We start from the raw sequence: 13,765 nt of genomic DNA, 5'->3' as shown, positions 1-13,765 counted from the left end.
ACAAAAAAAAAAAAAAAAAAGAAAAAAAAATCTCAATTTAAGCTAAATTTTCATTCAAAATATTTGATCTGTAATTAGATTTCGTAAAATTTATAGTTGGGAAAGCAGAATCACATATTCAAGTTGATCCAAACATACCTGAAAGTTTTTAAATAACTAAATTGAGTAAAGGTTTTAAAATTTAAACTCAGATGAGTTAAAATAAAAAATTCAACTTCTCAGTTGCACTGGTTACATTTCAAGGGCTCACTAGCCATATGTGGTCAGTGGCTGCCATGTTTCAGGGCTCAGCTCTATATAGTGGAGTTTAAAAAGAAATACCCTTGGGACTTTTCCACAGGGGACTGGAAATAGGGTCACCCATAATACAGCCAGTAACAGAATCAAAGCAGTTGGTGACATTCACCTGCCTACCCCTGACTTCTGCAGGTAAAATTTCCAAGTCAAACAACAGTGCACTCTGTAGTCTGACCAGTGCTGAGGAGAAGGCAAGCAGAGGTGTAGATGCGGATGTGTTTGCTTCCTCTCTGAGGAAGGAGACTTCATCAGCCCTTGATGATCCCTCTAGGTAGGATTTCCATCTTTCTCTCAAGCTAGCCAACATCCACTCCCTCAGTCCTCTACTCCTACCCAATCAGCTCGATGGGCAAAAATTTCCTGAGACAAGTCCTCCAGTGGTCATCACGAGGAAATCAAAGAATCATATGCTAATTCTCAGGTCAAAGGAGAAGCAGGGTACTGTGAAAGAGGGCCCTATTTCTCCTTCTGCAGGAGCACAGCCACGGCACTGAACAAGGCTGAGTGAAGGAGGAAGTTTCTGCTGACCCAGGAACAGTCCCCAAGCTCTGTTCTTCCCCTCTTGAGGAAATGATTCCCTGACTGTATGCCAGGAGAGCTGTCACTTTCCCCTCCCTTGTTCTGATGCCACATGAGCCCAGGAGCATACCACACTTACCCTGGGTCCTTCAGGGCCTGGCCAGCCAATGGGCCCAGGCATGCCCGGAACACCTGGGGGGCCAGGTCTACCCTTCAAAAACCAAGAGCAAAAGTTAGGACAGTTGGATATGTTTCCTTCCTTTCAAGAATACCTTGGGCCCAGACATGAATATAAGGCCTCTAAGCATGGTCCATAGGGCCCTCCCCTCATCCCTACTTTCCAAAGACTGAGAGCCTAGAATGTTGGGCCACTTAGATATAAATTAAATCCTTGATGTCATTAAGTATCACAAAACACAATTATATTCTACTCTATAATTGGAGGATAGTGGGAAAGGGATCCTAAACTTCTATTTTTTTCAGTCTTTATCATGTCTGCACACTCATCCAAATGATTCCTGCATTCTCGTGGGTTCTCCTCGAGGATATGCTACAGAACGAGACAGGATTGTGTCCTATCAGTAGTAGATACTATTGGTACTCTCTCAAGATCCTTTTTACCTGCTTAGAGCACCTATCCCCAGGAAGCTACCATCCTTCCTGTTAACAACTCCTCTCTGCAATCTGCAGGTGCAGAGTTTGTGCTTAGGCAAGTGGATGCTGGGTAATTTATGCACCTCCTCTTCCTGCAGCCAATAGCCTAGATACAGGCAACTTATGCTTCAGAGCTGCCACAGGAGTCAGCCTTCTGAGTTGGGACTTCATGTTACACCACACTTTTGCTTAGCTCCTCTCACTCCCTACAGGATCCCTTAATAATTAGTTCACTTGTTCATGTCTGTTTCCAGGGAAACCAACCTAAACCAGGGGCTGTGGAAGAGCAAGGCCTATAAGAGAGAGTGGAAGCATGTCCTAGAGGTCTGTCTCGACCTCAGCTAGCTAGAGATTTGAAGGGCTCAGCCAAGATCTCAGAGATGCCAAATGCTGGCATGTGTGCTGATTTTTTCTTGTGCCTCCCACATCCACGGCAGACATCACTAATCAACACAGCACCAGTTTGGCCTTAGCATGGGAACTTTCCTTTCCAGATAGCAGTGCTGTGGCTGGAGTAGACGTCTGTACCTCACACAGGTCTGTTTAAGGCTCTTGTTGACAGTGAACCCATTTGGGTAAAGCGTTTAACCAGGAATATAGGATTTATATTCAGGGCCGTGAGCATCTTTCTCTGCCAGTTTCATCCTTCCTTCAATGACCAAGAATATCAGTACCAATCTACACTGACACGGTGAGTGAGACAGACTGCAGGTTTTCTCTATCTTCACAGCCTTATTAGCGTCTTGATAATGTATGTTTGGCTCCCTCGGCATTACTGTGACCTTAAGTGACTCCCATTTATGTCACATGTACCAAAAAGCAAAAGCCATTTGTTTGTGCCTGCTCTGGTACTTTACTCCAGTTTAATCGAACAGATAGTGAGAGTCCTTTTGTGTAACTGGTTGGAGCCTGGGAGGGTTTCTCTGATGGGTGGCAGCTCAAGATGTCTGAACCTGGAGGAAGTTTGGCCAGGCTTGCTGCTGCCATAGAGGTTTGAAAGCCTGGCAGTGGCAGGCTCCAGTTCCTGACCAAAGAACTGCAAGAAAGGGCCGAGCTGCTACTGGTCCTTACAAATTCCCATGGCTAATTTGTGGGTACCAGGTGCCTAATAACCTCCCCTTCATGTTTTTAGAAACAAAATTCTTTGTCAAGACATGAAAAATGTGAGTAAATAACAGCACATTTCTGCCCCATTGCCCAGCCTCAGGAGTGGGGTGATTCTACCTCACGGGCTCTACACCCCATCGCAACAATGCTTTGCACACCCACAGTCACATCTGTTTTGGGCTCCCATGTCTGTGAAACACTCAGGGTGGCAGCACAGTCACTGTCCACCACTTGGTTATTAGTGGCCATAGTAACGAATGGCTGGTTCCTCACCCCTGAGAGCGCACACACACTCACACGCATGTGGCGCACAGTAGCCTGTGTGATGCTGACAGATCAAAAGGGACCATACCTTCCTTCCTGGCCGGCCAAGTTCTCCCTGTGGATGGAGAAGACAGGTGAGCAGAGGCTGCTTTGGAGAGAAGTTCTGGAAGCAGAGGACTTCATAGGGCTGGTGGCTGGGCACAACTGTATGGCTCAGTCGGGTGGCCAATCCCTTGGCTGGTCACAGCATTCCTGCCATGCCAGTGGGCCAAGTTGAAGTTGAATTCACCAGTGGGATCCCACACCCCAGTAGTAGCCGGTCGTCAGGGGCCCTGTCATTACACTAAGGCAGAATTAGCACATATTTTGAAATATTAACCAGAAAATTCTCAGTGGCACCCTTATAGGACAAGCTGGAGTTATCAAGGACAGGTGGGATGAAGACAGTAGGGGCTCATACCTTTTCTCCCTTTGGTCCTATCTTGCCAGGAAGCCCTGGTGGACCCTATACAATCAAGACAAGAATTAGAGAAAGAATATACCAAACCAAGAGGGGACTTCTGTGGGGAGGCAGGTAAGAGCTTGGTGCACTGGACCCTCACAGAAGCTGAGGCTTCTGTGTGGATGTGGGGCTCTGGGGGCTCCAAAAGGAGCTTTCTGTCCTGCAGCCCACTCTCCTCCTCTCCCTTCCTCCCTTTCCTGAGCTTTCTCAGCACTGTGTTTCCAGTGGTACCTCAGTTGTAATGTCACACATCCACTCTCTGTGACTTTAGTTTTGTCCCTGGAACCTTTTGGTTGCTTGAAACCACCTGAGTGTTTAATGAGAGCACCAGAAGAGTCCCGGGGAAATCCCATTTGCTGAAAACATGATGCTTCTCCACCTCTCATACCTTTTCTCCTGCTCTCACCAAGCTTTCCTGGGGCCCAGACAAGAAGGAAGTGAAATTAAGCAGCAGCTGACTTGCAAATTCCTACGGCTAATTTATGGGTACCAGGACCCTAACCACTCTCCCCTTTCCATTTTTAGAAACAAAATTCTCCTCTGTCAAGACATGGAAAATGTGAGTAAATAACAGCACGTTTCTGCCCCATTGCCCAGCCTCAGGAGTGGGGTGATTCTACCTCACGGGATCTACACCCCATCGCAACAAGGCTTTGCACACCCACAATCACAACACATCTGTTTTGGGCTCCCACGTCTGTGAAATGCTCAGTGATTGATTTTGGTTTACAAATTCCCCAGGCCAGAAAATACCCTCAGAATTCCACTGTCCCAAGACCCACAGGTAAACATGCACCCTTACCCTGTGGTTCCCAGACCCATCCGCATACTACACCCCGAGCCCAATCTACACCCCAGATCAACTAGACAAAAATCTAGGGTGGTGGGGGGAATGAGCATCAGGAATTTCTGAAGCCGCCCAGGGGATCATACCGTGCAATAAGCTTGAGAACCACTGCTTTGGAAAAGCGGGGAAGGAAACATTTTATTCCATTCTCTTTGTTCTTCTAAGCCTTAATTTTTGTCATTTCTTGAAATGGCTGGAACTATATTACAAGATCTTCTAGCTCAGGACTTCCCAATCGATAATGCACAGATGGGTTGGAGCGCAGCTCTTCAAATGTTAAAATGAAGATTCCATTTAAATGGTCGGGGGAGGGATGGGACTCTGCATTGCTAGCCAGCTCCTGTATGTACAAAGTCGCTGGTCCACTGATCTCACTTTGAGAAGGGACAGTGTTCCCACTATGCTAGGGGAGCTGAGGTGGTCACATGGACCTCACAGCTGGGAAGCTCACCCCCGTGCAGTCAAAGAGGACTGCATGGAGTTAGATGCTTAGTGGGATGGAAGAGCTGCTGTTCTGAGATCAGCAGAGGGTCCCCCCTTCCTTCCCGATGCTCTGTGGGTTCTCATGTGCCCTGAGACCCATTGCAGTGGACGGCTACAGGTAGGACAATAAAACCCACCTTAGAGGATTTCCATCTCGCCTTTCTTCAGACTTCCCAGCTCCTCTGTGGTAGCCTCTGGCCAACTCTAGGTTCAGATTCCTGTTTTCTTTAGTGCATTCAACAAATGTTTATGGAGAACAGCCTACAACCCCGTGCACTGGTATGGATTGGGAATACAACTATGAGTGGGTAGACAATTCCCCTGTTCCCATGGACCAGGGGTCATTAAGCTTTTTCTGTACAAAGCCTGAGAGTAATTAAATATCTTAGGTTTTGCAGGCCACATTTGGTCTCTATCAGAGTTACTCAATTCTGCTTTTGTGGCCCAGAAGCAGTCACAGACAATAAAACTTCAGTTAGACAAACAGCCTGTCACTAGATTGAACCATGGGCCATAAAACTTACATTTGATAAAGGGGAGACCAAAGAGACAGGAATAAAAACAAATAGTCAGGAAACCATAACAGATTGAGAAAAAATTCAACTAGGTTCTGGTGACTGTGAGCAATAAGGTGTGAGGGAGATTACCTTCATTAGTCATTTCTAAGAAGGAGACACAAAAGTTGAGTTCTGAGTGACTGAAAGGAGCCAACTATGATAAATATCCGAGGAGAGAACTTCGCAAATAGCAGGAACAGCAAGTGCAAAGGCCTTAGGGTTGAAACAAGCTTAGGCTGCATGAAAACCCAGGAGATGACTGCTGTGGCCATGTTGAGTGGGCAATAGTGGAGGTGTGTGTGAGCTGAGGGAAGAAGATACAGGCAGCGATCCCGCCTGAGAGGCTTCTACGAAGCCCAGGGCGGCCTGGCTCTTATCTTGTGGTGACAGGAAGCCACAGGATGGTTAACTGAGGTCAGGGACAGTGTATGAGCGAAGGAACATGGAGAAGTTCCTGCCCCTCTTTCTCCTCCCCAGGAAGGTTGGAGCCCCAGGCTAGGGCTGCCCCTCACTGATGGAGCCCCTCTCAGACGCAGGCCAGAGGAGCTGGGAGTGAGATGGGGTTTCTTTATCTAGTTAGCCTTTCTCTAGTGTTTTTCCTTTTTTCATTCTTCCTTTACCTTCGGTGGGGACCGGTGGGCTGCTTGGTAGCAATTTTGGGGGCCCAGTGAAGCTCAGGGTAATGAGTTCCTCTTGCTTTACTTTCCTGCACTGAACGCTGGTACCTCTAGGTCTGCAGATGGGCCAATGGTCACATTAGGCGCATTATCGTCAAGTTTTTGTCTGATGACAACCATAATTATAGCCACATCCGTACAGGCAGAATCTCACTTGATTCACCCAAGATCTGATATGGTGAAGTGATTATTATTCCCCTTGCATAGATGAGGAATCATACCCAGGAGGCCAGAATTTTCCCAGAAGAAAACCAGTGCTCTCTCCAGGTGGCTCTGGTGGGGCAGGTAAGTTAGAGAAGAAGGAGCCCCTTGTCAGGTTTAAAAGGGGAGACACCAAGAGGCTCTGCCCAGGGGACTCTCCTGCTCTGAACAGAGGTAGCAGGAGGCAGTGCACCTACCTGGGGGCCGGGGGGCCCAGGGGAGCCGAGTGAGCTTTGCAGGCATGGGGACTGTGAGGTCTCGAGTTCTAGGAGGAGATTCTTCACGTCTGGGGAGAGAAGCTTCAGTGCAAAGCAACACAGGGTTACAGGTCAGACTCAGGGTACAGAGAAGGGGCTGCCTCCCTGGACATGGCCCCGCTGCGGGTTCAGGCCCAGGACTGACGGATGATTCCCTGGCACCCCAGTGAGTGTCCTGAGAAGATGGGCTTTGGGGCCACCAGTTTCTGCTCTCTTATTTGCTCTTGAGAGACACTTTGCTAGGACGGATTCCTGAGATGGGGTGGCCACTCTGGGCAGAGTTAAGAAGCTCATTTCAGGGACCCTATGAAGTGGCTAGGACAGTACTGTGCAATAGAAATCTGATGAGAACCACACATTGTAGTTTTAGATTTCCTGGTAGCCACATTTTCACCCTTTAAAAAGGTCAAAAAGAAAACAAGTGAAATTAATTTTGTGGGGGTTGGGGGTTGAGACAGGATCTCACTATGTAGTTGAGACTGACCTGGAACTCACAATGTAGCCCAGGCTGGTCTCGAACTCACAGCGATCCTCCTGCCTCAGCCTCCCGAGTGCTGGGATTACAGACGTGCACCAGCACGCCCGGCCAGTTTTGATAATACATTTTGTTTAACTCAATGTACCCCCCAAATTGTCATTTCAACATATATTCATTATAAAAATTACTAATGAGATATTTTTCATTCTTTGTTTCATACCAGGTCTTCAGACTCCGGTGTGTATTTTCTATCTACAGCACATCTTAATTTGAACTAGCCACACTGAAGGTGCTTGATAGCCACAGACACCTAGTAGCTACAGCACAGCTCAGGTCTAAGAGCTTCCAGAAAGATCTGAGAGTGCCAAGTCCCTACAATGCCTTGCCCTTTCATCTTCTAGGTTCTGAATCCTGCTTCTTTCCTCACCTTTTCTTCTCTTCCCAAAATGTTCCTTCTGACGCTTCAGTGTGGCTACTGGAACACCATTTCCTTTCTTTTTTTTGGTACCAGGGATCGAACTTGGGGCCTTGTGCTTGTGAGGCAGGCGGCAAAGCCTCTGAGCTAAATTCCCAGCCTTGGAACACTATTTCGTATGTCGCTTCATGGACGTGGTCTACCTAAGATATGCGCTATGAGAAAGTTTTCTCTGTCGACATGTAAAATTTATTCATATTTATGGAATATACTATGATAATGTAATACAAATATAAAATGTATAATAATCAAATCAGCGTAGTTAGCATTTTTACCTCCTCAAACTTTTTAAAATTTATTTGGTTTTGTTTTCAGTACCGGGAATCAAACTCCAGGACCTTGCGCTTGCCGGGCAGTGCCACTGAACTAAATCCCCTGCCCAAACATTTATCATTTGTATGTGTTGGGAAACTTTAGGCTCTTCTTTTCTAGTTATTTGAAAGTACATCATAAATTGTAGATTGTAGTTACTCTACCGTGTTATAGAACACTAGAAGTAATTCTTCCTCCAAACTAACTGTACTTTGGTACATGACATTTAACTTTCTCTACCCTCCTTTCTCCATTTCTACTTTGTCCCCCACTTTTATTTTCCTTTCCCCATCCTTACACCCTCCCTGGCCGGGGAATTTTATAAATAACTTGGGGGAAGAGAAAGAGGAAGTTTCATATCTGAACAGTTGACAGGAACCCAGAAAGCTATAAATTCACCTTATTATTTTAAAGAAGACGGGACACTTGCCAAAATCAATTCCCATCTGAGAAGCCCCCCCCCTCCATCACTGATTTAAGTTAGCAAAAGAATGGATGTGGCCCAGAATCTGCAAATGTCCATTCTAAGGCTCAGCTTCAGAATGAGAAGAAAGGGTAGCTACTCAGACAAGATTATGGAAGTATCTCATGTGGCGGCCCAGGTCGGGTACGGGGGTGGACATCAAGAAGCCCAGTGTTCCATTCACTCCTAAGTCCCAAGTACTCACCAGACTGTGGCCTCTTCTGAAGAATGGTGGTGGGAAGAGAGGGGGTGGAGGGGGTGTCAGGAGGCAACATGTCTTGTGGCTGCTACGCTTCTTCTGATCCAGGCCAGGAAGGGCTGGCAGAGAAAACTGCTGCTTGTTAGCATGGGGTCATGTTCAGTGTGCCCAAGGGGGGCCCACTCAGTCACCCCAGAACTCCAACTCTAACTTCTAACCTGTAGGGACGTGAGCAGACCTGTTTGCTACTTGACATAGCCCTTGCCTTGCTTTTGCTAAATTAAGATGGCATGGACACTGTGACCATTTAAGATCCATTTCTCCTTCTTCAAAAACTGTCACTGTGGAAAGGAGTGCAAAGTTCAGAAAGACCCATCATATGCCCCCAGGAATTGACGAGAAAGAAGTGTTAAGGACTGTGATACTATGCTTTAGAGGAAGTTGTGAAAACAAGAGGCAGCCAGAATTGGACGTAGCATTGATTTCAAGGGGCTCAGACCCATGATTTAAAGCACAGACTCTACAAACACATGTTCAAGCGTCAACCATTTCACTAGACAGTCACAGTTTAATGTCTGAGTAAATTGGTGGCCTAATCTGAGTGTGAGGAGATGAATGGAGGAGGGCACTGGACCTTTTTTTTTTTCTTTTTTTTTTTGGTACTGGGATTGAACACGAGTCCTTGCACTTGCGAGGCAGGCGGCAGAACCACTGAGCTAAATCCTCAGCCCTACGGCCCTGGATCTTTATAGTTTCCCTTCTAAGTTGTAGGAACCAGCCTAAGAGTTTATCCCCAACCAGGGGGTGAACGAGGATGAAAGATAAAAGAGACAAAGATGGGCCAGGGATGTAACTCAGTGGTGCCACACACACCTGCTTGGCAAGTGTAAGGTCCTGAGTTTGATTCCCAGTACAAAAATAAACAAACAAAAAAAACCCCAAAAAACAAAGATAATTTAGAATGAGGGGACGGGGGAGCTTTGCAGCTTTTTGTAGACAAAAAACCTTGAGCATTTGGCTCATCTCTCTTTTATTTACTTAAACATGTGCACAAGCGATTAGCCTAACAGAAGATTCACCTGCCTCTTGTTATCTGTAGCGTGTGCCCAGGTAGACAGCTGTGCTGACTCTTCCCTGGAACTTGCCACGTGCTAGCGTGGCTGTATGTTGCCAAAGGAGACACAACTTGCTGTTTTTCTCCTTTCTGCTCACAGAGATGGTCAATTAGGCCTTGATCCTCATTATCTGGTCTCCTACACTAACTGGAGTCTCTTCTATGTTCAACATGTACTCAGGGTCAAAGCACGTCTTATGAAAAGTACACAGATCACAAGTGACATCCCAATATAATTTCACAAAGTGAACAGATTCTAGAAACCAGCACTCAGATCAAGAGATAGAACACCCAGCACCAGAAGCCAAGCCCAGTGCTCTCTGTTGCCACCATCCTGAACCTAATACCAGGGGTTCATCTTGCCTGGTTTTTTATTTTATATAAATGGAATCATACCGTATGAATTACTTTTGGCTTCTCTTGAATAACAGTGATTGTGGAAGTCACAGAGGCTATTGCATAAGCTAATACTGCTAAGGGGAGTTCGGTTGTGGAGGAAGATTATAGTCTATTCATTCTGCTGAATGCTAACGCTACACACCGGGGTGACAACACTGCACACCTACCAAATGGCTAACGTGAAAAGGACAGAGAAGAGCAAACGTGGCAAGGATGTGAAACAGCCAGAAAGGGGCGGGAAGAAGTTGGTGTAATGTGTTTGGTTGGTGCTTTCTATCAAAGCTAAGCACAGATGTACCCTGTAGCTCAGCAACTTCACTCCTAGGTATTTTCCGACAGGAAGGTGGGTGTAACTTCACCAAAACCCCTAAGCTAGCATGCTCGTGTTCATAGCGGCAGTCTTCATGATTGCCAAAAGCCATCACTTTTTAGTTCCCAGTTCTGGCCTTACGACAGTGCCCTTACCTCCACACCTTCACAGACACTGAGCTTGCAGAACACATGTAGCTCATCTTCCACATGGCTGGTAGCCCTGATCTCAGGTTTTAGTATTCTCATTAGGAAGTTCTCCTTGACTTCCCAAGCCAAGGTAGACTGGCCCTGCTGTTTTTTGTTTGTTTGTTTGTTTTGTGGTACTGGGGATTGAACACAAGGAGGACTGAACTATATCCCTCGTCCCCTTTTAAAATGTTATTACGTTGTCCAGGCTGGCCTCACACTTGTGATCCTCCTGCTCCAGCCTCCTGAGTAGCTGGGATTACAGGTGTGTGCCAGTATGTCCAGTCCTGCGATATATTTTTTCTGGGTCTATCATCATGTTAATTCTTCTTCACGGGGTGCAACTATTTCCTCAATTTCCTTGAAAAAATTGTGTGTTCTAGAGGGTAGGAGGCAGTGTTCATTCTCAGGGTCGAACAGTGTACCTGGCACTCCACAAATGTTTCTAAATTAATAATATTAACGATATACACTATATGTAAGACACCACTTAAGCGGGTCATGCATAGAAACTCTTCCCAGAGACCCTGACAGTTAAACATTCATCATCATCATCATCCTCATCATCGCCGCCACCACCTACTTATAGAACAGTTAACTGAGGCGATGAATTAAGCATTTTATCCAAAGTCATATCAGTACGTAAGAGCCCAAACTTGAACCCAAGCCATCTTGTTCCAGAGTTCTTCCTCTGAAACTCTGTACTATGACTACATATGGGTACAAATGAAGGCCAAGACCTAAGAAGGAGGCAAGAGATTCTTGTAACAATGAGCTGAGCCTGATGTAGCTATTTCCTTCCACCAAAGGCCACAGGGAACACAACTACAGTCCAACTAAGCTGGGTTTGTTGACTCGCTGTATCAGAGGAACCGGGAGGTATCTCAGCAGCAGCAGAGAGTCAGAAAGGACTGATTCTAGGGTTTGGGCTTCTGCTGGGTGGTTTGAAGTGAAAAGTCTGAGGAAGCAAAGTCTGACTTTGCTCTGGACTGGTCACTGTCAGGAAGGAAGGGCTGTCCCATGGCTGGGCATCTTCATTCTCACCAACAGGAAGAGGAGGAGATGAAAGCTGAGGTCGGGAAGGAGCAGGGATCACTTGTATTTGCAAGGATGGGGAATGGTCATTGTTGTGGCTGGGTGGGAAGTTTTGTTTTTAATCCATGCTGTTAGGGTTTTAGGGTGCGCTTCTCTTTGGCCTGACCCCTCAAGGCCAACAGTGGTGCTGTCTGAGGCTGGTGTGGTGTGCAATGGTGTGTGTGTGTGTGTGTGTGCAGTGCAGCACCATGACCAGCTGTGAACATCGGGTTGGCTGTGCTGTCGTGGGCTGCCTTTTCTCAGTAGTAAAAGGATAGAGCTACTTTGTTATCAAACCTGACACACACGCCAGTTCTCTCCTACAGTGCTGAGTTGTGAGGAACAGTAGTGTCCATGGCTCCACCGTATTTCAGGCATGTGGAGAGGGCTGACAGTGACCCTCCAGTCCCAGGACTCTTTTATAGCCCTTCCTGCTACTTTCTTCTCGGCCTCTCTTTTGCCTCCAGGACAGCCAACAGTCAAGACTGCAGCTTTCCACAAAGCTTCTGCCAGCCAGGAGCACCTGGGAGGCTGGCAGGCCCACGTGGTTAATTCCCTCTCCTCGTCATTTATTTTTCCAGCCCATATACGGCCTTGGATGACTTCCCTCACCTAGCACCGGGAGCGGTTTCTACTGATAAAACATAATCCCTTCTCTGCTTTCTTCCTGGAGGCGGGAGACCTCGTCAGCGAGCGGGAACTATCAGTTGCTCCTACTGAAGTGCCTATGCGGTCTACTCTACCCCCATTCCTCCTTAACCTTGACCTACTTCACCGAAGCAGGTGAAGGCCATCTATTTCTGCCCCCTTCCCTCCCTGGAACTGTTTGTTTTTAGCACGGTCTGGTTTATTTACAGCTCATTCCAGTTCAGAATATTTCCATCAGGTGGAAGTGTTTCGGAGCTGCCTGCCCCGCTCCACCCTCCCTGTCAGCTAAGCCAGGACTTCATATGTCTATTTTGGTGGCATCGAGTGGCCTGTAGGTCTCTCTCAGAACTACTCTGTCTCTATTGAAACTGTGTCTGAGCTCAGGGCCCAGCCTGGAAAAGCCCCAGAAGGCTCTGCTGTAGTGAGTTGTGTGTGTGTACTCCGGGCCTGCAGAAATCGGGACATAATCAAGAGCTCAGCCCCAGGTAGCTACCATAGAATTTCAGGCCTGCTTGCCCTCATTAAGGACAGCAAACTCCCGTTATTGTATGTGGTCACTGCATTGCCAAATTATTCATAATTGTCTAAAGTGGGCTTTTGGCAAGTGTTTGAATTTTTTCCCAAAGTCCATGCTTGCTTTTCCTGTTAGACTCAAGACTCACTTTTGAAAAGGGATTTTTCTTCCATTTCATCCTGAGAAACTGAGACATGTCCTTGGAAAGTGATTCAAACCAACTTAATTTTTGGAAATACAGGGATTCAAATAAGAGTTTGAGTCTGGATGAAAGCAGTCATATAATATACATTGCAACTCATTTTTTCAATCTGAGAATCAGTTTCCTCATCTGTTCCACAAGGGATTTGACCCAATGACTCAAAACATCTTCAGAGTCCTTATAAGGAATAAAGGTGACACCCGGTTCATCACTGTGTCCATCTTCGTCTCCCTACTCACAAGGCCAAGCCATCCATAGGCCTCTAGAGACAGCCCTTTCCATCTCCACCTCCATCATGCAGCCCTCCCCTCGTGTCATCAGAAGCCACGGAAGGAAAGAAACAACACAAGAGGGTATCCTGCCTTGGCAGGCTGTGAAAACAGCAAGTGAAGCCACATGCTAATGATTTTGCACATGCTTGTCCAGTTGGTGGACTATTCAACTTTTTGCGTGCTCTTCCCCTTCCTGCTTTAAGACTTTCCCCTGCCTGCTAAAAGTGGCATGGTGGCACATGTCTGTAATCCCAGCATTCGGGAGGCTGAGGCAGGAGGATCGCTGTGAGTTCGAGACCAGCCTGGACTACATAGTGAGACGCTGTCTCAAAAAAAAAAAGTGGCACCAGAAAGTAGACCTGGGGAAGGAGGGAAGGCAGAAGGCACATGCTCTGGGGCACACTGAGTGCTCCCACAGTGGCTGGACAGCTCACTATGTGAGGTTCTCACATAGACTGGCTGCGATCTGCCTAAAGCTCTCCATGATCTATCTGCATATTCCAGGGAACCCTGTACCCTAGAACTTCCCTTCAACTCCCATGCACAGAACACATAAGCCATAAAGGACAAATCCTGATCCTTGAAGTAACTGAGCCTCTCTAAAAGACCACAGTAAAAGCTAGTTGTTTGCTCTTTGCACCTGAGGATGCATCCTACAAAGAAAATGACTTGGTGGTTTGGTGACTGCCGCCTCTGTGCTCCGTCACCCAAGCCAGCTGGCCTGCAGCATGGCACAGAGTATTCCAACACCT

At 46.9% G+C, this 13,765-nt stretch overlaps 1 protein-coding gene across 2 annotated transcripts in view; it reads right to left on the bottom strand.

The window, feature by feature from the left end:
• Colq (collagen like tail subunit of asymmetric acetylcholinesterase) overlaps positions 1-13,765 on the bottom strand; it is a 65,667-nt gene that overhangs the window by 31,025 nt on the left and 20,877 nt on the right. For both annotated transcript variants that reach the window (XM_010643113.3, XM_010643112.2), the window contains exons 2-6: positions 8,299-8,411; positions 6,306-6,407; positions 3,302-3,346; positions 2,930-2,956; positions 956-1,027 (exon numbers count right to left, since the gene is read on the bottom strand). In XM_010643113.3, the coding sequence (XP_010641415.1) occupies positions 956-1,027; positions 2,930-2,956; positions 3,302-3,346; positions 6,306-6,407; positions 8,299-8,411 (359 nt within the window). The remainder of the gene's footprint in view (positions 1-955; positions 1,028-2,929; positions 2,957-3,301; positions 3,347-6,305; positions 6,408-8,298; positions 8,412-13,765) is intronic.

This window comes from Fukomys damarensis, unplaced genomic scaffold (assembly GCF_012274545.1).
Source record: "Fukomys damarensis isolate Sample0158 unplaced genomic scaffold, DMR_v1.0_HiC HiC_scaffold_28, whole genome shotgun sequence".
Classification (NCBI taxonomy): Eukaryota; Metazoa; Chordata; class Mammalia; order Rodentia; family Bathyergidae; genus Fukomys; species Fukomys damarensis.
Note: the sequence above shows the minus strand (reverse complement) of the source record. Positions and strands in the feature narration are given on the sequence as shown.